The sequence below is a fragment of the Vipera berus genome (genome assembly GCF_964194415.1).
Source record: "Vipera berus genome assembly, chromosome: 4".
In the NCBI taxonomy this organism is placed as follows: domain Eukaryota; kingdom Metazoa; phylum Chordata; class Lepidosauria; order Squamata; family Viperidae; genus Vipera; species Vipera berus.
This window is the reverse complement of record NC_138206.1, coordinates 61,748,324-61,774,389: the sequence shown is the minus strand read 5'-3', so window position 1 is coordinate 61,774,389 and position 26,066 is coordinate 61,748,324. Positions and strand designations below refer to the sequence as shown.

The 26,066-nt window shown below is 39.0% G+C and overlaps 1 protein-coding gene across 1 annotated transcript in view; it reads left to right on the top strand.

Moving 5' to 3' along the window:
• TSPAN7 (tetraspanin 7) overlaps positions 1-26,066 on the top strand; it is a 112,077-nt gene that overhangs the window by 72,629 nt on the left and 13,382 nt on the right. Inside the window, exons 2-5 of the mRNA XM_081327947.1 lie at positions 15,337-15,525; positions 20,543-20,617; positions 23,148-23,243; positions 23,935-24,090. Of these exons, the coding sequence (XP_081184073.1) occupies positions 15,337-15,525; positions 20,543-20,617; positions 23,148-23,243; positions 23,935-24,090 (516 nt within the window). The remainder of the gene's footprint in view (positions 1-15,336; positions 15,526-20,542; positions 20,618-23,147; positions 23,244-23,934; positions 24,091-26,066) is intronic.

Below are 26,066 nucleotides of genomic sequence, written 5' to 3'. Positions count from 1 at the left end.
TATAATTCAAAGATGGAAAGGAAGGGAGCAGAATGTAGGAAGGTGAGTGCTGCTATTAGTCGATCGACTATTTCCAGTATAGTACTCCCTCAGTGGGGCAGAATTAGGTCTTCAGGGTCTTGCAGAAGGTCAGGAGAAATTATGAATTTGAGATTCTGACATGGGAATTTAGCATGATCATTGCCTGTTCATATACAGACTACAAAGAGCCTTCGATATGTATGTATGGTTCCCTTTCCCCAATACATATACTACTATCCTTAGAAAAATTGCACAATATACTGTACATTATCTGAGAGACAATGTTGGGTCACAAGATAACATGCTTTTTGTTTACTTAATTTAATATAGAAAGCAGATGAGAAGTATCCATTGTAGTATTCTTTTTATGCTTAGCTACTGATCTCCTCTTAATATTATACACCCTAAGGATGTGTCTGGTTCCTGCCACTGTATTGTCAGGTTGAAACATGTTTGAAAATGATCACCATGCACAAAACAATATGACTCTTAAGACAGTGTTTTTATGGGAATTCTGGGATTTGAAGTCCACATGGCTTAAAGTGGCCAAGGCTGAGAAACACTGCTCTAAGGGCTTATCCTCGTTTCTGGCTAATTGTTGTTGGTTACCACAGTAATAAAGCTTTCTCTGATATTCCTTTAGAAGTTGCTTATTGAGACTCCCAAGGGCACTCTAGAATCTTGGAAGTCACCTGTTAGATCAGAGGTGTCAAACTCAATTTCATTGAGGGCCGCATCAGCATTGCGGTTGCCCTCAGGGGGCCGGGTGGGTATGGCCTGGGTGGGCGTGGCCTACTGGGTGGGTGTGGCTAAAGTGCGTATGGCCTACTGGGTGGGCGTGGCCAGCTCTACATTGTTCGCATCAAGGGTGCCTATGGGGGCCTGGGCAGGAGTGGGACAGATCTGAGGGTCTCTGGCAGAAGGAGGGTCTCTGGGCCAGGGCCAAGGCAGTGGGGGCCGTTCCCTCACTGTTTCCAGGATGGCTTTGCGGGCCACATGAAACCACTTCGCGGACCGGCTCCGGCTCCCGGGCCTTGTGTTTGACATGTCTGTTAGATTAATACATGGAGGGAGTATGCCATGGTCACTAGCTGACATAAGGAGTTTTATATAGGTTTTATAGTAAATAAGACAAATTAGATAAGTAAAAGGAATTGGGTACAAATTTACGATTCTCCAAACCATCAGTACGTAAGTGTCAGTAACTGAAAAACGATGCAGCTGCTTTAAGAATCACCTCACAAGCCAACTGATGTCAGTTTTAATTAATAGCAAAGAGATGCTCTGCTCATGTGAGGTTCAGAACACTTTTCCGAATCATTGTCAAAGCATGTGCAGCCCTAGTACGTAAGACAGTGTTTGTCACCGTGGGTGACAACACCCTGATTTCATGTGGCCTTCAAAAATGATCACTTCAGCCAAACAAATTGCTTCATTTGGGGCAGCCTGCTGAGAACAGAACAAGGAGATGACAGTGAGAGGCAAATAAAAAACTTTTGTCTGTTCACTTTGGACTTTGATTCTCCTTATAGCTAGAAAGTGGTCTCCAGCCCATCTGCAGAAATCAGCTCTTAACAGAAAAAGAATCCAACATTGCTTTCAAATCTCAGGCTGGGGTTAACTAAAGATTGGACTTTGTATAAATGAGATATTGTCCTTCCGAGGTGCAAATGGGAAAGAGGAGGAGAGGCAAAGTTATTGGAATCGATTCTGAGTACTTGTCACTGCAGAGTGACTTGGCAGGACAATTAAAAGGTCTCAAATTCTGCTGAACTGGGAAGGGACATGTTCTTATATTGGCTAAACTATGCTAACAAGGTCAAAGACTAATGAAATAGACCTATTCTGTGTTTTTCCCCCCCTTCATTCCATCTGATAGTGTTGATGGGAAATTGTTGCTGATTCTCACAAGAGAGATGATCAAGAGATGGTAGATAGCAGCCTGGAAACATTACCTTGATTTAATTAACATGAGCTGGAGAATTGTATCCCTTTCAGATCTCAATAATGCATCAAATGTAAACAGTGCGTTACTTAACAGTCACGTGTTGGTATGTTAGAGATATTGTGTATGGGAAAGAATATTTCTATTTTTAAATGTTTCATTTCTGTACAAAATATTTTGTTTTAAAGCAAAAATATTTTAGGTTTGGGAAGTTGAGCAAAATTTGCCAGACATACTGTCAATGTTACGGTCTGTGCTAATTATCACTTTCCTTTTTTATCTGCATATCTTTTAACAAGGTGTCCCAGATGGCCTTAAGAGAACCATTGTGTAGGAAGAAGAACTGGAAATATAAGTTGTGCAGCAGCAATTTAGATTCCAAAGATAAAGGTGATTGAAAGTGGTCATGGGCACATAGGTAGCCCAGGTCAAGAACACCTTAAATACATTTTCCCCTTGATTCATGCTGCAGCATGAATGGGTGTTCAAGCCAACCCAGGTGATGCCAACTGTTAGAGATTAAACTTGATTTGGGTGACAATATTATATAATGGAGTAAAAGCACCTTTAAGGAGTTAAACGGCCTAAGGGTGTGGCTGTAATTATTCCACATAAAAGAGAGTTAGATGTTACACGTAGTTGTTCTTGTATATGTGTTTGATGTTAGTGTTTGGATACCTCTTGTTCTCTTGTTTGCTAACTTGATATTTATTCTCTCAAGAATCAACTGCTTGCTACAGTGTATATTGTTTTTGATATTGGTAAGCAGCTTTTGTATTTTGATACTATGTTTTTATGGACTGACTTTTATGTGCATGATACTGGATTGATACTTGGACTATTTCTTACTGTGTTTCTTTTTGTTGTCTGAGTAAAAATAAGTTATAAAACTCGTGTTAGTGCATTACTGTTTGCCTAAAAGTCCCAGTACAACTTCCACTGTGTATTAATAATACTCTGTTAAACAAACCATTTTTTCAACAACATATTCTAACAATGGTTATGGGCCCAGATCCAGTGTAGTGCTGAGGACAGGCACAGTATTGTATTTATATTTCCTAACTGAGTTTTCAAATTCAGACAATGGCACAAGGACTATTCAATCCATTCTGCATTACCCGGCTTAATGGGTCAAACTACGTATCCTGGTCTACACAATGTAGTTTGCTATTACAAAATCAAGGTCTTTGGAAAATAGTCCATAATCCTCCTGATGTAACTGCCTGGGATCCAACTAATGAAGAAGATAACAAGAAGATTGTAGACTTCAATAAAGACAATGATAAGGCTTTATCTATCATTGGGCTAACATTAGGAGACCAACAGCTAGTCCATGTGCGTGGAGAAGAATCTGCTGCTAAATGTTGGGCTAAGTTGAAAAAGATTTTTGTTCGGGACAGTGTTGGTGCTCATATAAATCTTACCAGAAAGCTATTTAGAGCTAGACTGGAAAAGAATGGCGATATGTTAGCTCACCTTAACTTTATAAAAGCAACTTTGTTGGAACTGCAAGAAAAAGAACTTATTTTCTCAGAGCTTCACCAGGTTTACATCATTTTATCATCATTGGATGAGAGCTACGATGCCTTTGTATCGTCCTTGGAGGTTTTGTCCAAAGAAGACCTAACTGTTTCTTCAATAACTGGAAGGTTGTTGGAAGAATCAAGATGTCGTATGGAGAGAAAACAGTTGAGAGAGCCATTGCAACAAGAAATAAAGAAGACTGAATCTGCTTATATTTTAAGGAAATGCTTTAATTGTGGGTTAAAGGGACATATTGCTAAGTTTTGTCAGAATAGTAATTGTCAGAGAAAGGAAAGCCATAGAAAGAATAAAAAGCTGATTAATGTAGCTGTAGCTAATAGAACTACTAATAACCACAATTGGTGGGTGGTAGATAGTGGAGCTACACACTGTATTTCAAAAATAAAAAGGGATTTTGAGAATATAAGGTCTAGTAAAAAATATATTTCTATGGCTAATGGCTGGAGAGTCAAGGTCTCTGGAGAGGGTAAGGTTTACTGTTCATTTTTAAAACAAAATTTGGAAATGCTATATGTTCCCAGATGTGATTATAATCTATTATCAGTTAAGGCATTATTGGAAGCAGGTTTTAAAGTTACTTTCCAAGGGGAGGAATGTCTTATTCAAAAGAATGAAGTGAACTTAATAGCTAATATGAAAGACGGTTTGTTTGTAATTAGCAATGATCCTATAATAATGGCTACTACTTGTACAAATCAAAAACCACATGATGAATGTATTCATTTATTACATAGAAGATTGGGTCATGTGAATTTTAATACACTAAAAAGAACTGTAGCTTTGTCTAATGGGTTTAAGTTAAAGGCTTGTAAGAAATATCTACAGTGTAACGTATGTGGTAGAGAAAAGAGCAGGGCAGCACCAGCTAATAGGTTAGATGGATTTAAAACCACAACTCCATTAGAACTGGTATTTATGGATTTGATAGGTCCTATGAAACCCAGTTTAGGGGGTGCTTGCTACATATTAAATATTCTAGACCATTATAGCAGATATGGGTTCTGTTATCTCCTTACGTCGAAAACTGAAACTATACAAACAATATCTAATTGGCTCAAGTTTGTACAAAGGAAAACTCAGTTAAATGTAAAAACCATAATAACAGACAATGGAACTGAGTTTGTTAATAAACAGTTCAATGAGCTGTTAGTTTCAGAGGGAATAGAGCATAGACGTACAGCTCCTTATAGACCTCAGCATAATGCATTTGTTGAACGGAGGGGCCAAACATTGCAAGCTATGATTAGATCTATGATTGAAGATTCTGGTTTACCTGATAGCTTATGGGGAGAAGCAGCAAAATGTGCTAATCATATTTTAAACAATGTGGTTAGTTCAGCTACAGGTAAAATTCCTTATACCTTATGGTATAAGAGAAAACCAAATCTTAGTTATATTCACACATTTGGGACACCTGCTTGGGTACATATTCCAAGTTCAATAAGAAATAAAGGAGAACATAGAGCTAAACAATTATTTTTTGTTGGCTATGAGTTAAATCATAAGTCTTATCGGTTCTGGGAGAAAGGTACTAAAAACATTTATTGTAGTTCTAGCGCTGTTTTTCAAGAACAGTCAGGCTGGGAAAGGATAGAAGATATTGTATATATTCCTCAACAAGATTTAACTAACTCCTCAAATGAAAGTGATAAAGAAGAGGAGGAACCTGCTAGAGAGATCAAACAAGAACCACTGATAGTGGAGACAGGAGAGGAAGAAGATAATAATGTAAATGTACCTATAAGTCCAATAATTCTCAGAAGGTCTAACAGGGAAAGACGACAGCCTGATCGTTTCGAGGCAGGTTTAATTTGTCAAATAGACATTGAACCTTCTAATGTTGAAGAAATAAAAATGTATCCTGAGAATGAAAGAAAGAATTGGAAAGTAGCTATGGATAAAGAAATAAAGTCTTTGCAAGATCTTAATGTTTATCAAGAGGTTAAAATACCTAGAACAGAAAAGTTAATTGGATGTAAATGGGTTTTTAAACTGAAAGAAAGTGTTACAGGAGAGGTAATACATAAAGCAAGATTAGTTGCTCAAGGATTTGCACAGAATAATAGTGATTATGATGAAGTATTTTCCCCAACGTTAAGAGCTTCCACTCTTAGGGCTGCTTTAGTTTGGGCAGCAAATAAGAATTATAGTATAAAACATGTAGATATTGAAACTGCTTATTTGCATGCAACATTAAACCATGATATATATATGAAAGTTCCATCAGGAATAGAAAGTAAGGTAGGGTACTGTTGGAAACTGAATAAGAGTTTGTATGGTTTAAAACAGTCAGGTTATGAGTGGAATAGATGTTTAGTAAAAGAGTTAAATAGTTTGGGATTTAAAGCTAGTATTGCAGATCCTTGTTTATTTATAAAACAGCAAAATAGTGAATTATCATTGTTATTATTATTCACTGATGATATTGCTATTATAGCAAAAGATGAAACAGAAACTGAAAGAATAATTTCAGGGTTAAAAAGAAAATTTAGAGTAAAAGATCTAGGAGCTATTAGTCATTATCTAGGGCTGGATATTGTCAGGACTAGTAAAGGATTTAAACTGTCTCAAGCTAAGAAAATTAATGGTTTGCTGAAACGTTATAATATGGAAAACTGTAAACCAGTAAAAACACCTATGGTTCAAGGTTTTGAGAGTTCAGCAGATAACAGCAATGTCTTTGATAAAAAGATATATCAATCATTAATAGGCAGCTTGATGTATTTATGTAATTGGTCAAGACCTGACATAGCATTTACAGTTAATCATTTAGCTAGATATTGTGAGAATCCTACAACCAGATGTTGGCAAGGTGCGAAAAGAGTTTTAAGATATTTGAAGCACACCATACATTATTCTCTATATCTAGAGCCAACAAAGGAATTGGAACTAAAAGCATTTGCAGATGCTAGTTTTGCATCTGATACTGTAACCAGGAAATCCACTTCAGGATTGGTTGTATTATTGGGAAACACTTTAGTAGGATGGAGGTCTAACAGACAGAAGCATATAAGCTTATCAACAACTGAATCCGAATTTTCTTGTTTATCTTTATTATGTACTGAGCTATTGGTATGGAAACAATTATTGTTTGATATGGGTTTAAATTGTAATGAACCAATAAAAGTGTATGAAGACAATCAAGCAGCTATAAAATTAGCAACTAATGCTGCAGTGAAAACTAGATCAAAACATACAGATCTACGGTATCTAAATGTCAGACAATGTGTTAAAGATAATTTGATTAAACTGGAATATTGTGCAACTGAAGATAATATTGCTGACCAGTTTACTAAAGCTCAGGGTGCTATAAAGCATAAATCTGTTTGTGATATGTGTAATTTGAGATTGTAAAAATATATGTATAATATGCCACCCAAAAGGGGAGATTGTTAGAGATTAAACTTGATTTGGGTGACAATATTATATAATGGAGTAAAAGCACCTTTAAGGAGTTAAACGGCCTAAGGGTGTGGCTGTAATTATTCCACATAAAAGAGAGTTAGATGTTACACGTAGTTGTTCTTGTATATGTGTTTGATGTTAGTGTTTGGATACCTCTTGTTCTCTTGTTTGCTAACTTGATATTTATTCTCTCAAGAATCAACTGCTTGCTACAGTGTATATTGTTTTTGATATTGGTAAGCAGCTTTTGTATTTTGATACTATGTTTTTATGGACTGACTTTTATGTGCATGATACTGGATTGATACTTGGACTATTTCTTACTGTGTTTCTTTTTGTTGTCTGAGTAAAAATAAGTTATAAAACTCGTGTTAGTGCATTACTGTTTGCCTAAAAGTCCCAGTACAACTTCCACTGTGTATTAATAATACTCTGTTAAACAAACCATTTTTTCAACAACATATTCTAACACCAACCAACTGGAATTCTTTGCTGCTTTAGAAGGAGCATTTAAAACTACTGGATTTCCCACACAGGTCCAAGTAAACATCAGAGAAACCATCATTCCACAGGCCAGAAGAAGACAAGAGCAGAATCTACTCACAACAGAAGACAAAGCAGCCCTCAGAAACCTAAAAAAGGACCAGACATCATCATCCTACCAGCAGACAAAGGACAAATCACTGTTACTATATGGACAGATCATAATGTTTACAAAAAGCAAAAGAATTACTAGAAGACAAAGAAACTTACATCCCAGCGAACACTTAACACAATACGAAAACTGACAACTGGATCAAGAGGACTCTCAGTGACCTCACTAAGAAAGGCCAAATTACCAAAGAGGAACAGTGGAGGATCAGAAGCACATTTACACGGCATGGTGTCTCATCAGAAATATAGTTGATAAATGTGAAACCAGTGTATTATTCTGATCAATAAATATTCGTCAACTCTAGCTGCATGATCACTACTAATAGAAATGTGTGTGCAACAGTATGTTTTGTCCTAAAACATTTTCTTTCAGTTTTGTAGTACATATCTTGTTCACAGAAAAATATATATAGAGGACTAGATAATCCAGACATGTCAAACACAAGGCCCGGGGGCTGGATCCGGCCCACGAAGTGGTTTCATGTGGCCCCCGAAGCCATCCTGGAAACAGTGAGGGAACGGCCCCCGCTGCCTTGGCTCTGGCCCAGAGACCCTCCTTCTGCCAGAGACCCCCAGATCTGTCCCACTCCTGCCCAGGCTCCCATAGGCACCCTTGATGCCAATGATGTAGAGCTGGCCATGCCCACCCAGTAGGCCATACGCACTCCAGCCACGCCCACCCAGTAGGCCGCGCCCACCCTGGCCATACCCACCCAGCCCACCGAGGGCAACCACAATGCTGATGTGGCCCTCAATGAAATTGAGTTTGACACCCCTGAGATAATCCTTGACCCCTTGCGTCATCCTTTCAGAGATATTTCCTTACCAGATTCCTCAGTGCCTTCAACAGTGACAGAATGTCTAATGTACTGTCTTCACAGGAAAAGTTGGAATAAATTCAGAGATGCCTCTGTCTTGAAAACAGCCCATACTGATCTGTATACTATAATCAAACAACAGCATGGAAATATTTTATAACATTTTGTACTATGTCATAAACAGTTTTATCGTATTTTTTATCATAAAATGTTTTATAAAATTTGGCAGATTTCAGTTCCATGGCAGTAATTGGTTCTGGATTTTGGATGCATACTGTAAGTTAACCTATTTGAGGTACCTTGATTAAAAATTGTTGCCCTATGATGCATTGTATCAGTCAGTTACAGGTTACAGGAACAAGAGTTTTAGTAGTAATAGATGATAAATTAATGTCCTGAAAGTGTACTGAAACATAATTAGATCATATTTCTTTGGGTGCTTCCCATTAAATAATTGGCCACAACAATTACATTTTTTGTCCTGGGGCTTAAATGTTAATTGCTAAGGAAAAAATTGCAGAAATTTCAGGAAAAAATCATGCATCTTTTACTTTATCTTCATATTATGCATCTTCAACTATCTTCACAATATTCTTCATTCTACTGAATAACTAGGCAGAACTAGTTCAGAATCTTCTAGAGCCATATTTCTCAACCTCAACATTTGAAGCTGTGTGACTTCAACTCCTAGAATTCCTCAGAGATTATGAAGTTGAGAAAAACAATTATATTCTTCAACAATTATTTTCAACAATTAAGCAGTTTTTTCCCCAACTTCATAATGTCTGGGGAACTCTAGGAGTTGAAATGGATTTTTTGAGGAATATAATTAATGGTTCATGTGTTCAACAATTATATTCCTCAAATAATCCATCACCACTAAAAATGAAATAATATTTAAATAAGTAAACATTTCCAGCATTAGTTCTAGAACAGGGGTGTCAAACTGCCGGCCAGCGGGCATCATGTGGAGGCTGCACCCATCCCAGCTCTAGCAATGCAAAAAAAGTCACAATACTTCGCAACACATCACATGATGTGGCGAGTTTGACACCCATGCTCTAGAACATATATAATTCATGGACCCTCCATTTTCTATTTTGGCAATCATCGAAGACTTTAATATTATTCAAAATGGAAAACCTCCTGGCTCTGATGGAATGTTGGTATTTATAAATAATTTAAATAAACCTTATTTCCTGATTTTCTATTTTAATGCAATACTTTGCACCAAGGGAACCTTTATTAAAATCCCAGAAATAGTCTAAGTTAATTTAGATCCTTAAATCAGGGAAAAATTCCCAAGATTTAGCATTTTACAGGCTCATCTCACAGATTATAACCTCTACATTAAATTGTTAGCTTATTATACTTGATGATTGGTAAAATTATTCACAGGAACATTTCTATTTTATTTTTCTATTTTAATTCCATTTATATCCCGCCCTTCTCCGAAGACTCAGGGCGGCTTACAAGCTTAAAACATGCTGGTTTTATTCCAAATAATAATATATGCCAGGTTCTAAAAACCAAGAAAGACATATTGAGATTCTTCTAAATAGTTTTCTTCATTATTCCTCATCTATAGACGGAAATCTTACCAAGCAGACTATTTGCACAATAAAACATATGCGCTGGAAACCACCTGCACCCTTTTCCCCATACAAACTATCTAAATTGCAGTATCGCTTGTTCTTCTGGAATGCACACCTTCCAGGAATCCAGATAATATTCCATCTCAATATATCTACCTCATTGGGAAATTATTAAATATTATTGTTGTTCAATTGCTAAGTCGTATCTGACTCTTTGCGACTCCATGGACCATAGCATGCCAGCCCTTCTGTACTCCCTGTCTCCCCACTGTGTCACTTTCTAACCATCTCATCTTCTGCTGCCCCCTTTGCCTTTTGCTTTCAATCTTCAGGTTTTTTTTTCCATTGAGTCCTTCTCATTTGGTGGTATTTGAGCTTCAGCTTCAGTATCTATCCTTCCAAAGGACAGTCAGGGTTAATTTCCTTTAGGATTAACTGATTTGATCTCCTTGAAGTCTAAGGGATTCTCAAGAGTCTTCTTCAACCCCACAGTTCAAAAACATTGATTCTTCAGTACTCAACCTTCCTTATGGTTGAAATCTCACAGCCATGCATTGCCATAGCTTTTATACAGACCTTTTGTTGGCAAGATTAAATATTTTACAAATTAATAAAGTTAATAAATCCTCATTGCCTGTATGTTCCTGAGATATATTCAAAGCCTTTGACTCCTGCAAAATTAAAGTTTTAAAAGAAATATTAATTAAATCTAAATTTAACACTGGCAAGATTTTTTTTAATCCCATTTATATCCCGCCCTTCTCCGAAGACTCAGGGTGGCTTACAATTTAAAGCACAAATCAATGTGCTTAGCAATAGCCTTCATTCTATGTATATGCCTGCTTATTATTAGGGCTTTCGCCCCCCCCCCCCAGCGGCATTATTACAAAGTCAGCTTATTGCCCCCAACAATCTGGGTCCTCATTTTACCTACCTCGGAAGGATGGAAGGCTGAGTCAACCTTGAGCCTGGTGGGATGCGAACCTGCACTAATTGCAGGCAGCTGGCGTTACTTAAGGAGGCATTAGCCCACTGCTCCACCAAGGCTCTGATTTACTTTATCTGCAAACCAACTAAAGCTCAGTTATTATTAAAGGTTATTACCTTTAAAGCCTGGAAGTGGTTAGTAGAGAAAAGTAAAGAGAGGAAAAAGAGAGTAGTAGAGAGAAAAGACCCTAGCTTCCTCTGTGGTCTTTGTGTGCCTGTTTTTTCATGTGCAATTTTGAAAAAAATGTGAATTACATCATCCAGATAATGTCATCCTAATATTTTTAATGCTGGTCTTGTTGATGAGAGGGGGGAATTAAAACACTGTTTTTGTTGTTGTTAGTTGCAAAGTTGTTTCTGTGTCTGACCCATCGCAACCCTATGGACAATGTTCCTCCAGGCCTTCCTGTCCTCTACCATCTTCTGGAGTCCATTTAAGCTCACACCTACTGTTTCAGGGACTCCATCCAGCCACCTCATTCTCTGTCGTCCCCTTCTCTTGCCCTCAATCTTTCCCAGCATTAGGCTTTTCTCCAGTGAGTCCTTCCTTCTCATTAGGTGGCCAGAGTATTTGAGTTTCAACTTCAGGATCTGGCCTTCTAAAGAGCAGTCAAGGTTGATCTTCTGTAGGACTGACCGGTTTGATTGTCTTGCAGTCCAAGGGACTCGCAGGAGTCTTCTCCAGCACCATAGTTCAAAGGCCTCAAAGGCCTCAATTCTTTGGGGCTCAGCCTTTCTTATGGTCCAACTTTCACAGCCATACATTGCAACTGGGAAGACCATAGCCTTGACTATACGCACTTTTGTTGGCAGGGTGATGTCTCTGCTTTTTAGTGTGCTGTCTAGATTTGCCATGGCTTTCCTCCCCAGGAGCAAGCGTCTTTTAATATCTTGGCTGCAGTCCCCATCTGTGGTGATCTTGGAGCCCAGGAAAATAAAATCTGTCACTACCTCCATTTCTTCCCCATCTATTTGCCAGGAATTGAGAGGGCCGGATGCCATGATCTTGGTTTTCTTAGTGTTAAGTTTTAAGCCAACTTTTACACTCTCCTTCTTCACCCGCAACAAGAGGCTCTTTAGTTCCTCTTCACTTTCTGCCATTAGAGTGGTATCATCTGCATATCTTAGGTTGTTGATATTTCTCCCAGCAATCTTAATTCCAACTTTTGATTTATCTAGCCCTGTCCAGTTCTCACTGTTGCTTCTTGACCTGCATATAGGTTTCTCAAGAGACAAATAAGATGGTCTGGTACTTCCATCTCTTTAAGAACTTGCCACAGTTTGTTCTGATCCACACAATCAAATCCTTTAGCATAGTCAATGAAGCAGAAGTAGATGTTTTTCTGAAACTCCCTAGCTTTCTCCATGATCCAGCATATGTTGGCAATTTGATCTCTAGTTCCTCTGCCTCTTTGAAATCCTGCCTGTACGTCTGGTAGTTCTCGATCCACATACTGCTGGAGTCTAGCTTGTAGGATTTTAAGCATAACTTTACTTACATGAGAAATGAGTGCAATGGTGCGATAGTTTGAACATTCTTTGGCACTGCCTTTCTTTGGAATTGGAATGTAAACTGATCTTTTCCAATCCTGTGGCCACTGTTGAGTTTTCCCAATTTGCTGGCAAATTGAGTGTAGCACTTTTACTGCATCGTCTTTTAAGATTTTGAATAGCTCAGCTGGAATACTGTCACCTCCACTAGTTGTTGCTCAGCTTTCCTAAGGCCCATTCCACTTCACATTCTAGGATGTCTGGCTCAAAGTCAGTGACCACCTCATTGTGGTTATCAGGGACGTTCGTTCTTGCATAGTTCTTCAGCTATTTGCAAAGCTTCCTCAGACAGCCATTTTGCTTTCTTGCATTTCTTTTTCTTTGGGATGGCTTTAGTTGCTACCTCTTGTACAATGTTGCGAACCTCCGTCCATAGTTCTTCAGGCACTCTGTCTATCAGATCTAATTCCTTAAATCTATTTGTCATCTCTACTGTGCATTTATCAGGGATATGATTTAGTTCATATCTGAGTGGCCTAGTGCTTTTCCCTACTTTCTTCAGTTTAAACCTAAATTTTGCAACAAGAAGCTTATGGTCTGAGCCACAGTCAGCTCCTGGTCTTGTTTTTACTGACTGTATAGAGCTTCTACATCTTTGGAAGCAGAGCATATAGTCAATCTAATTTCTGTGTTTACCATCTGGTGATGTCCATGTGTAGAGCCGTCTCTTGGGTTGTTGGAAAAGAGTGTTTGCTATGACCATCGTATTCACATGACAGAATTCTATCAGCCTGTGCCCTGCTTCATTTTGTACTCCAAGGCCAAACTTGCCTGTTATTCCAGTTATCTTTTGGCTTCCTACTTTAGCATTCCAATCCCCCATGATTTTTTGGTGTTAGTTCTATAAGGTACTGTAGGGCTTCATAGAACTGGTCAATTTCATCTTCAGCACTGGTGGTTGGGGCATAGACTTGGACTACTGTGATATTGAATGGTTTGCCTTGGATTCGAACTGAGATCATTCTGTCATTTTGGGGATTGTATCCCAGTATTGCTTTTCCTACTCTTTTATTGACTATGAAGGTTACTCCATTTCTTCTGAGGGATTCTTGCCCGCAGTAGTATACCTGATGGTCATCTGAATTAAATTCACCCATTCCTGTCCATTTTAGTTGGCTGATTCCTAAGATGTCGATGTTCAGTCTTTTCATCTCTTGTTTGACCGTGTCCAGCTTGCCTTGATTCATGGATCTTACATTCCAGGTACCTATGGAGAAAAAATCTTTACAGGATTGAACTTTCCTTTCACCACCAGATATATCCACAGCTGAGTGTCCTTTCGGCTTTGGCCCAGTCGCTTCATTCTTTCTGGCGCTACTAGTACTAGCCCTCTGCTCTTCCCCAGTAGCATATTGGACACCTTCCGACCTGAGGGGCTCATCTTCTAGCATCATATCGTTTTTGCTTTTGGTACTGTCCATAGGGTTTTCATGGCAAAGATACTGGAGTGGGTTGCCATTTCCTTCTCCAGTGGATCACGTTTTGTCAGAACTCTCTGCTATGATCTGTCCATCTTGGGTGGTCCTGCACGGCATAGCTCATAGCTTCAATGAATTATGCAAGCCTCTTCGCCATGACAAGGCAGTAATCCATGAAGGGGAAAACATTGTTAGGAATTTTTTGGATAAGATCATCTATCTATGTGCATGTGAAGTTGCCAGAGCAGCACCAGGGTGATAGATTAAATACTTGAGACAGAATTAAGTAAGTCAGAGAAAGTTTACTGTAGCTACTGCCTCATTTAGCTTCTGTTCACAGTTACAACAGTTATGGAAAAGTAACTTTGCAAGTCCTTGCATTTACCATTTTCACAGGCTTATAAAGCAAAAGAAAACTGAAGTCATACATAAGCACAGCCATTTTTTCATATAGTGATCACTTAAATGACTGAGTTGTCGGTCCCAACTATAATTGCTAAATGAAGACTACCTGTATTTCAACTATGATTTTTGGATGGCCACCATAGCTAGTGAGAAACAACAGAGGACTAGATTTGAGGGGCAACTTTTTCAGAAGTTACTGTTCAATCAGTAGAACCACCATAAGTGGTAATTCTGTTCAATATAATTATATTCTTTTTTCCTTAAACTGCCCCAAAGATCTGTGGTTTCTAGATATAATCCCATGTGCGAAAGAATATCCACATATGCAAATGATATATTTTATAGTATCCACTAGATGTCACCAAAGGACATCTTGATTTCACCAAATGCTGGATTATTATGAATGGAATGTATGTGCAGATTATATATATATATTTAACAATATATAGCAAAAAAAACAGATTGAGAACATCACAATTTACACCTGATATTTTTCCTAAGGAAGAGTCGGTGATTGATCTTTTCTTGTGAATAGGGAAATCTGGATCTGCCTTTCCCAAGACAGTGCTTTACTTTTGGGATCAGGCTGGCTGGAAAATCTGGAAAGATTGTGGAATGAAGTTGACTAATTGAACATTTTCACATTTGAGATTCAAACCAGAACTTAATATGAAGACAAAATAAAACAAATACGTGCAATTTTTCCCCCCAGTGGTTGACAGAAAAAGCTTGAGGAAAACACTTAGCAGGAGGTGTCCCCTAAGTATGCTGGATACTTTTCTCAATAAAATATTCTGTGTAGGCAGTTGATTCATTGTTCTGGGGCCTTGATTTGTGGCATTGTTCCTTCCTAATTAGCCTAATAAATAAAAGTATTTTTCTGATCAATTATTCTGTACATTTGGGGGGGAAAAAATCTGTTGTCGGGAATATCATGTATTACCCTTATAAAATCTAATCAAGCTTCTCTTTTCCTGCTTCTTATTTTCCAGATAACTGGTGTTATCCTTCTTGCTGTTGGTATCTGGGGGAAGTTGACTTTAGGCACATATATCTCACTTATCGCTGAAAACTCCACTAATGCTCCATATGTTCTCATCGGGACGGGTACCACAATCATAGTCTTTGGACTGTTTGGCTGTTTTGCAACGTGTCGAGGAAGCCCATGGATGCTGAAACTGGTGAGGTTAAATAATGTCATTCTAGAAAGCTGAAGGTTCAGGTGCACGTGTAGGCATACACCTGTGAAGAACAAGAGGCCATAAATCACCTTATTTGTATAATTTTGTGAATTGATCATTTTCTGGAATGTCCCAAATATCATGCTTACGGAATGCCAGGTCAGAAAAAAATGGGGTGGTTTTTTTTTTTTTTTGCATGCAAACCTTTTTGAAAAACTATACCTAACAGTTCAGCTTTGTTCCATAATGTGCATATTTGTTGTTAACATATAACCCAAGAAATAGCTTGATTTGAGAAGAAAGATGCTGATTGCTTTAAAATCTGGGAAATAATTCAGTTCACTAATTCCTATTCTCAGGAAGAGATCAGAATCATAAAAGAGTTGTGGTGGCTTAGGTGTGTGTCCGAATATGTTAATTTCCCAGAGTAGTTTCAGATTTTGAATAAACCATGGGCTGTGTTGAAAGAATTCTGTGGAACAAGTACCGTATTTTAGAAAACAGAGTAAACAGTTCTAAATAATTATTGGCGATTTGTGTGTAATACATAAATTCAATTAATACAAGTTTATGAAAAGCAGAAGAACGGGGGGAAAATCAAATCCACACTTTTGCCACTAAACACAGGTGGCCCTCAACTTATGACAATTTGTTTATAGCATTTGAAGTTACAACAATGCTGAAACAAAAGTGACTTACCACCAGTCCTTACATTGATGACTGTCACAATGTCCCCATGTTCACCTGATGAAAGTTCAGGCACTTGGCAACCATCATGCATATATGAGGCTTTGGTATCCCATGGTCACATGATTGTAATTTGCCACCTTCCCAGCTGGCTTCCAACAATCGAAGTCAACGGGGGAAGCTGGATTCACTTAATGACCGTGGCAAAAATGTCATAAAATCAGGTGTGAATCATTTAACACCTGCATCCCTTAGTGGCAGGTGTTCCGATCCCAGTTATAGTTGTACATTGAGGACAACTCTGTACACTTTTACATAGGTTTTCCATCGCAGTTATGGGAAAAAGTAATTAATATGAGGCTTGGGGGTGAGGGGGGTGAGTGGAGTGGGAGGATTCTACAGGCATATCCAAATCCATGTCATTGAGATAGCAGCTTACCTGGATAATAAACGCTTTGGCTGCAATCCTATAGTCTACAGAAAAGGGATCAATAAGCGCATGTTGGCAGAGTTTTCTCTGGCCGCAGCTCCCAACGAGCCGCTTGGAACGAGTTCAGAATCGGAGCCAGCTGGCAGCTGCAGCCAGAGAAAACCCCACAGAAATCCCTGCTTGAGTTGCCTCTACGGGACCCTGGAGACTGCAGCCACGTGGAAACCAGGTGCCACTGATTTGTCATGGAACCATGGTTTTAGTCATCTAAAATACGTACCTTTAATTTTTGAATGCTTTTGAATAAAACTTGAAGTATTTATTTTAGGATTTGTTTTTTTGCCAGATTGTTCAAGCCAGGTAGTTTTTCTCTGCAAACAAAGGCCCCATGTAAATCATGATTTCTGTAATACTGCCTTCAACTCTTTCTAGACCAGGCTCCCCAAAGTGGTCAGTATTGACCCCCAAGAGTTGATGGGTCTTGTATGTCCCACTGAAGTTTAGAAGAAACTTTCCACACAAGAATGAAATATCATAGCAAAGAACAATAATGACTTCAAAAATAACAGAGTATTAAAATACCCGTGTGGTGGTATTGTTAATGTTAGGCAGGTGGCAGTTGTTCCTTTCACTTTTCAATTCTCACAACACTCTTGAAAGATATATATTACTGTTGCCCTTGCCTTTTTATAGAAGGTGAGGGGACCTGCTTTTGAATTCTCAAGTGTGGACCCGTAAAGAACAAATATTGAGCCAAAGCCCATACATCATAATCAGAAAAATCTGTCCCCAACCCAATGGCCATAAGTTAGAAAATACGAGCACGCCACACTCTGGAGTGTTAGAGATTTTGCATTCCTGCGTAACATTTTTATTTATTAGTTTGCATTAACATTTCACTTTTTAGATCAACTCATATGACCGGAATGAACACAAACTGAGGGGAAGAATTGATTTTATTCCTTGGCTTGACTAATATCCAAGCTATAATCTCACAATCTTCTTGTGAAAATTGAAATTAACAAGTTATATGGCTACACTATTGGAGTGCTTTTCAGATACATACAAGGATTCCCATAACTTTGAAAGGGACTTGGGTAGCCATAGGGGGGACTGAGCTTAGTTATCAGTGGCTTCTTATTTATTTATTTATTTATTTATTTATTTATTTATTTATTTATTTATTTATTTATTTATTTATTTATTTGATTTATATACCGCCCTTCTCCTGAAGGACTCAGGACGGTGTACAGGGCAATAAAACAAGAATACATTAGTTAAATAATTTTAAAACCCAAATCCATCAGGCCAGGCCGGCTTGTTCGAATAGATAAGTTTTTAGATCACGCCGGAAGGAGCGGAGGTCGGGGGCCATCCAGAGTTCAGCTGGTAAGCGGTTCCAAAGGATTGGTGCACCCACTGAGAATGCTCTCCCCCTGGGGGTCACCAGCCGACATTCTCTGACCGGTGGTACCCTGAGGAGGCCCTCTCTGTGGGAACGTACAGGACGGAGGGACGTTGACGCCGGCAGTAGGTGCTCCCATAGGTAATCCGGACCCACGCCATGTAGGGCTTTGTATGTCATTACCAGCACCTTGAATTTCACTCGGAAGGCAACTGGAAGCCAGTGCAGCTCACGGAGCAGAGGTGTAATATGGGAGTATCGGGAGACCCCCAAAAGAACTCGTGCAGCTGCACTCTGTACCAGCTGAAGCTTCCGAGTGGTTCTCAAGGGCAGCCCCATGTAAAGAGCATTGCAGTAGTCTAGACGAGAGGTCACAAGTGCATGGGTGACTGTACGCAAGGCATCCAGGTCCAGATAGGGTCGCAACTGGCGCACCAGACGAACCTGGGCGAAGGCCCCTCTAGTCACAGCTCCTATATGATCTTCTAAGGAGAGCTGTGAATCTAAGAGGACACCCAGATTGCGAGCCTTATCTACGGGGGGTAATAACTCGCCCCCAATATTAAGAGATGGAATAATCTGAATTTCCTGACATGCCGGTATGTACAGCCATTCAGTCTTGTCCGGGTTGAGTTGAAGCCTGTTCCTCCCCATCCAGACCCGGACCGCTTCCAGGCAACGGGACATCACGTCGAGGGCATCACTGGTGTGGTTTGGGGTCAAGATGAAAAGCTGGGTGTCATCAGCATACTGATGATATCCCACTCCAAAACCACGGATGATCTCACCTAGCGGCTTCATGTAGATGTTAAACAGGGGAGGTGAGAGGACCGACCCCTGAGGAACTCCATAAATGAGAGGTCTCGGGGTCGATCTCTGCCCACCCGCCAACACCCACTGTGAACGTTCCAGAAGGTAGGAGGAGAACCACTGAAGAACAGTGCCTCCCACTCCCAGTCTCCTGAGACGCCGCAGTAAGATACCATGGTCGATGGTATCAAAAGCCGCAGAGAGGTCTAATAGGACCAGGACAGAGGAATAACCCCTGTCCCGAGCTCGCCAGAGATCATTCATCAGAGCGACCAATGCCGTCTCTGTGCTGTGTCTGGGCCTGAAACCCGATTGGTACGGGTCTAGATAATCAGTATCTTCAAGGAACAGAGGAAGCTGATGTGCCACTACGCTCTCAACAACCTTCGCAAGAAAGCGAAGGTTGGAGACCGGGCGAAAGTTGTTTAAAACAGCTGGGTCCAGGGAAGGCTTTTTGAGGAGGGGTCTCACCACCGCTTCTTTCAAGGCTGCGGGGAAACTGCCCTCTTTCAATGAAGCAGTTATCACTGCATGGATCCAGCCTCGTGTCCCATCCCGAGCCGCATAAACCAGCCAGGAGGGGCACGGGTCCAATAAGGATGTAGTGGAGCTCAGCTTCCTCATTATTTGCTCTAAAGTAGCCCAAAAGTTTAGAACTACTTTCTCCTCTTGACTAAGCAGTTCAACATGCTGCCACTCCATTCCATTTCCAGTATTTTTAAGTTTGGTTAGCCCAGCAAGAAGAAAAGAATAAATCCACCAGCGTCAACATTACTGAGCTATTCATTTCCTCAATAAAGTACCCTTTCACCAGCCCTTTTCCTTTCTTTTGTGAAAAAGACAATCCCAAGAAAGCAGCCATGCACCTTTTTCACTCACATGCTGCTTTTCTCAACAATAGGTATATAAAGGATCCTAGAAAAGTTTTCCTGTTGAGTAAGAGGCACATCCCATCACTTGAATACCTTTCTTTAACCAGATGTAATATCCTTGTTGCAGTTCTTTAAAAAAAGACTCGGGAGGGCAGATACCTCCCTTTTTTTCTAGGACTCCTATATCTGTTTTTAGTTTCTTGCAACTGAATGAGTAAACTTAAGAAAAATGGTAGTCTCGTACCCCAAGGGACCCTGTTTTACTACTTTTTCATAGGGTGCTGATTGTGTGCACCTAAGGTTACAAAGGGGAAATAAGAATAGCATATTAAGAGTTGCTGGGTTTTTTTTGCCCCAGTAACGCGGTGGCTCAGTGGGTCAGGACGCTGAGCTTGTCGATCAGAAGGTCGGCAGTTTGGCAGGTCGAATCCCGAGTGCCACGTAACAGAGTGAGCGCCTGTTACTCGTCCCAGCTTCTGCCAACCTAGCAGTTCGAAAGCATGTAAAAATGCAAGTAGAAAAATAGGGACCACTACGGTGGGAAGGTAACAGCGTTCTGTGTGCCATTGGTGTCTAGTCATGCCGGCCACATGACCACGGAGACGTCCTTGGACAAGCGCTGGCTCTTTGGCTTTGAAATGGAGATGAGCACCGGCCCCTAGAGTCGGAAACGACTAGCACGCATGTGCGGGGGAACCTTTACCTTTTTAATAAAACAGTTATGGAATGGAAGCCCTTGTCAGTGTGAGTAATCTGTTCTATACCTGTGGATGTTTCTTTTTTCTCTCTCTTTCTTTCTTTCTTCTTTTTTAGTATGCTATGTTTCTATCTCTGGTCTTCCTGGCTGAGCTAGTGGCTGGCATTTCAGGATTTGTATTTCGTCATGAGGTGAGTCTAACTTCCTTGTTAGCCGGTTGATGGCAACAAAGGTTGAAGCTTCTTAGGTAATGGGTATTATACGGTAATTTAGAAATAATTCAGCAACTCTGTATATTCTGGGTGGTGCTTCAATTGGCAGAAGGGTATACAGGCTTTTGCTATCCTATATTTGCCTTGAAATTAAATTTATTTCTTTGTTCGTTGTACAGATTTTCTTTTGCTACTTTCACTGAACAAGTATTTGTGTAACTCAGGATTTTTAAGATGCGATACCTAACTAAAATGGTTATGTTGCTGCTTTGAAAGTTGTAATTTCTTTACTGCACTAAAATATAATAACAATATACCTAGAAATGAGAACAAAATAGACCTAGACTGATGAAATTAGAAGACAATTTTAACAACAAACAACAACAACAATAATAATAAAGTTGGAAGGGACCTTGGAGGTCATCTAGTCCAACCCACTGCTCAGGCAGGAAACCCTATACCATTTCAGACGAATGGCTATCCAGTCTCTTCTTAAAAACTTCCAGTGTTGGAGCATTCACCGCTTCTGGAGGCAGGTTGTTCCACTGGTTAATTGTTCTAACTGTCAGGAAGTTTCTCCTTAGTTCTAGGTTGCTTCTCTCGTTGACTAGTTTCCATCCATTGCTTCTTGTCCTGCCTTCAGGTGCTTTGGAGAATAGCTTGACTCCCTCTTCTTTGTGGCAACCCCTGAGATATTGGAACACTGCTATCATGTCCCCCCTCGCCCTTCTCTTCATTAAACTAGACATACCCAGTTCCAGCAACCGTTCCTTATATGTTCTAGCCTCCAGTCCCCTAATCATCTTTGTTGCTCTTCTCTGTACTCTTTCTAGAGTCTCAACATCCTTTTTACATCGTGGTGACCAAAACTGGATGCAGTGTTCCAAGTGTGGCCTTATCAAGGCATTGTAAAGTGGTATTAACACTTCACATGATCTTGATTCTATCCCTGTTAATGCAGTCTAGCACTGTGTTGGCTTTTTTGGCAGCTGCAGCACACTGCAGTCCACTAAGACTCCAATATCCCTCTCACAGTTGCTACTATTGAGCTACTATTTAATCCAAGACAGATGTGTCTTTTCCACCATTCAATATATATTATAGCATATTTTTCATAAGCCAAATGAAGACTATCTGACAAAATGTTCTGATTATAATAAAGGGGGAGTCCAAAAAGTTATTGTTGGTGTCCTGAAAGGTCTGCTTTGGTTTTCTTTCTGTTTTCTTTCTATAAAACTTTCTTGTCACATTCTCAAATTAAGGAACTCTTGACATTGCTTTAGTGACATAGGACCTGAGACTGCTGTTCAGAAACACATTATCATTTCTAATTATAAAATTACAATTAAAAATTAATACAGAATAGGGTTTATGCTTCTAAAAAGACCCAACAATTTTGTTTGGTTCCTGAAATGTTTGCTTTTTAGAAGCAGCTAAAGAACCCACCACTGAAGGACTGAATATCCAGAAAAGGTGTTTTAAAACATGGAAGCATGAGATCTGCAGTTCTTTAAAACAGCCAAGTCTTTTCCTGGGTTCACACAGAAACACATAGAAACACTCAGGAAGTAAGACTCTGTTCTTGGCACAAATATATACTGTTCCAGACCAATAATCAATATTTCCAAGAAAACCTCTCAGTTTCTCTAAGAAACTTAGATCAACAATTCTGGTCTTTCTTGAAGTCAGATAATAAATAAATATTTTTATATTTCTAAATTTTAATTTCTAACACAGTACATATTGATGGATATAAATTCTTTGGGGTCCTCCGTCATTTTTAAAAATGGGAGGCTGAGACCAAAGTGTTTAAGAATCATGACATAGATAATTCTTGCAAATAATGTGTGAAGCTGCTGTAAAGATTTGCTGGAAAGGCAGCTCAAATCTTCCTTCCTTCCTCCCTCCCTCGCTCCCTTTCATTTCTATTTCTGATTTCTATTTCTATTTCTGTTTCTGATTTCTTGAGCCTTGCAGGACTGGAAATGATTAATACAAAGAACAAGTCTCTTAGAACTCTGTAACATTTTTTAGGGGAAAAATGGTTAGGATTACCACACAAGAATTCTGATTTTCATAAGGGCCTCTCTATATCATCAATCAGAGCAAGAGTATTTTTTCTGATACCATTACGGTGAAGAGGTCAGGGAAGAGGGCAGACCTGCTGTTTTTTTTTTGTTTGTTTCTTTTTAAAGGCATGGCAGCCTCATTTAGTTTCTTTTTAAATAATTGCTTCTCCCTTTGTCAATCAGGATTTTGGCTCTCACACTACCAAATGTGAGATTTAATTTTCATTTCTCTGTGGTTGCACCAATATAGGGAACTATTGAATGTTCAGTGATGACATATTATCCTTTAATATTTTTTTCAGGAGAAATGACATGAGAAATATTTTTTTTTTATTTTTCTCATCTAAAAATGATGTTTCCTCACTAGGAGAAAACTCACTAGAAATTTAATTGGACTGTTGCCTCATGCAGTTTATCCCATTGTCTCAATTTCCTTTTAGATCAAGGACACTTTCCTTAGGACATATACTGAAGCCATCCAGAATTACAATGGAAATGATGAGAAGAGCCAAGCAGTGGATGATGTACAACATAATGTAAGTTTAGAGCTGCTGAACTGAAAATCAGTGTTTGGACTGCAGTATGAAAGTGTAGGTAGGTGTTGGCAGTGTTTTTTATGGATTCATTTTTCTGGTTCTGGATATTTTACACAAAAGATTTACATTCAGGAAGTCCCAGCGTAGCTACTGTCAATTGTATATCAGATATAACTGATCTGGTAATATTGGAATAGAGAGCCCAATGATCTGATTATACTCTCCTACAACACAGAAGGTTTTTTTGTGTGAGAGAGAACTGTTTGAATATTCTCTCCAACTATCTGTGGACTTCATTGCTTTCAGGCACTTAGATTTCCACAGCGTTGGAGTAAAAATGCACTTTTATATAATTCTTTGATGAAAATGTAGGAAGGTAATCATGAAATTACTTTTGTAAAGACAAAACTTCGCAAATTTCTTTCATTTCTCAATTTTTACCTGCATTTGAAGTTTAGATTGTATATTTCTCTAGACAAGAATCTTGTCTTTTGCCTTTTGGTCATCATTCTGACAAATTATAATGATACTATAGTAATAATCTCTTGACTATGTTTTCAGAAAGGAGATTTCTTTTCTCTTTCTCTTTTTGGACTATAAATAGTTTATTTGTCTGGAATGTTTTGAAGTCAAATGCATAAAACCTTTCCCAGTTTTGTAATTTTCCTTTCCTTTTTCTCATCCTTATTAGCTGAGGTGTTGTGGTGTCCAGAACTACACCAACTGGAATACTAGCCCTTATTTTAGTGAACATGGAATTCCTCCAAGTTGTTGTATGAATGCGAGTGACTGTAATTCTATGGACCTGCGTAACATGACTATTGCTCCTACTAAAATAAACCAGAAGGTATGGTTCATTTCAGGCTTTCAGAATAAGGTATTTAATGCATGCATACATACATACATACATACATACATACATACATACATACATACATACATACATGTATTTCTCTACCTATTATGCACACTATTTTGTGACCCTGTCTTTGGTTATTGATCATTGAGTAATATCACAAATAAATCAAATAAATAAATTAAATTAATGTTTAATTAATTAAATAATGAAACATGTTTCTGGGGGATTGGTAACAATCTTATCCTGCTCATGGTAAGTGTTCTAATGAAAGTTTTCCAGGTATTAACAGAAAAAAGATGCTTTCCACACAGCCCTGTTAGTAAACTTTCTAAGAGATTTCTGAACTAACTTCCCATATCTATTATGACTATAAATTTTTAAAAAACGCTCTTTTTACGACCCTGTAATCCATTAATTCAGGATAGAGTTGGGGAGATGAGATGGAGCTGAGCGTTTACTGGCAGATGGCCTTCCTGATGCCACGCAAAGTTTGCAGCAGATATTTTTTCTTTGCACCCTAGGAGAGAAACATCTGCTGCTACCTAGGAATGAACTCTCAACCTTCCAAGTGGAAGGCGAGCATCTTCACCACTGGACCACCACACTACTACTATTATGAATACAAACATCCCCATAATAATTACTACTTAAAGCAAAGAATTCAGCAAATAGATTCAAATCTATTAACAGCTGCTCAGTGCAAATGACAAATCTATTTGAATCTATTTATGACAATTTTCGTGGCTGTCTAATATTAATTTCCACCAGTGCTTTTTTTTGGTAAGAAAAAAGGTGCCAGAACTCACATCTTGTTAATCTTTTATTTAAAAAAATATATATTCAGTTCTTAGGACCAGTGGTTGAGAAGTAATTAGCATTTTTAAAAAAATTTGGGGTCACACTTTTACACTAAAAATTTGAAAAAAGATTTTCAATTCACCAATGATTTTTTAAAATAAAGAAATTACCTTTTGCACATAGTCAATCACTGTACACACACCCACACGTCAGTTGTGTAACAAATCATAATGGCCACTGCCTCCAGTAAGCACAGCGCATGGCCACACGACCAATCACAAGCCAAGCAGTGCCACAAGCTGAGCAGCACCATCACAACTAGCGTGGATAAAGTACACATGCATCAGACTCAACACACAAGCAGCCTGCATGCATCATTTTAATGATTTTGCCACCGACCTGCTATGCTCGACAGGGTGATTCAAGTCCAAGTGGACCAAATATCAAATTTTCAAAAGTTACTTTTAAAACTTGAAAAATCTGCCGAAAAAAGGTGCCGAAACTCCGTTCCAGTGTGTTCTATGACAAAAAAAAGCACTGTGGTTTCCACCACCTTTTTTAAATTCATCATTTGGGTCATGTATCACATGTTACGTGCTAACAGTCAACATAAATGTAGAAAACAGAATAAATGACCGGAACCTATCCTTTATTAGATATGTTTTCTTACTTGAGATTTGTTTGAATATTAGTAGTTCGGGTTGGTAGATGGGCTGTTGGTTTGATCTCCAGGCTTGGTAATTAGGTTGCAAACATTTCATCTCCATTTGGGGGGGACATCTTCAGTGCAGTTTGAATTGTGTTTGGTTGTTTGGAATGCTGCTTCCGATATTTCAGTTGAAGTAGCTCTCTTGCTCTCAGTGGTTGGTAGGTGAGGTTGATGTCAATGTGTCTGTTCACTGATTGGGTGGTAGAGAAACAGGTCTTGAGGAATTCTCTTTCTCTCCTTGACTTAGCTTGGGTCATAACTGTGGTCCCACTTAGATCGAACTTGTGTCCTTCTGAGTCCTCGTGGACGGACATGAGGGACAATGGGTCATGTCTTTTGTTAGCCAGGGAGTGCTCATGCAGTCTGGTAGATAGCTTTTTTCCTGTTTGGCCCACATAGTTCTTTTCACAGTTGTTATATTGGACTTGTATATGGTGCCTGATCTTTGATTTGTTTC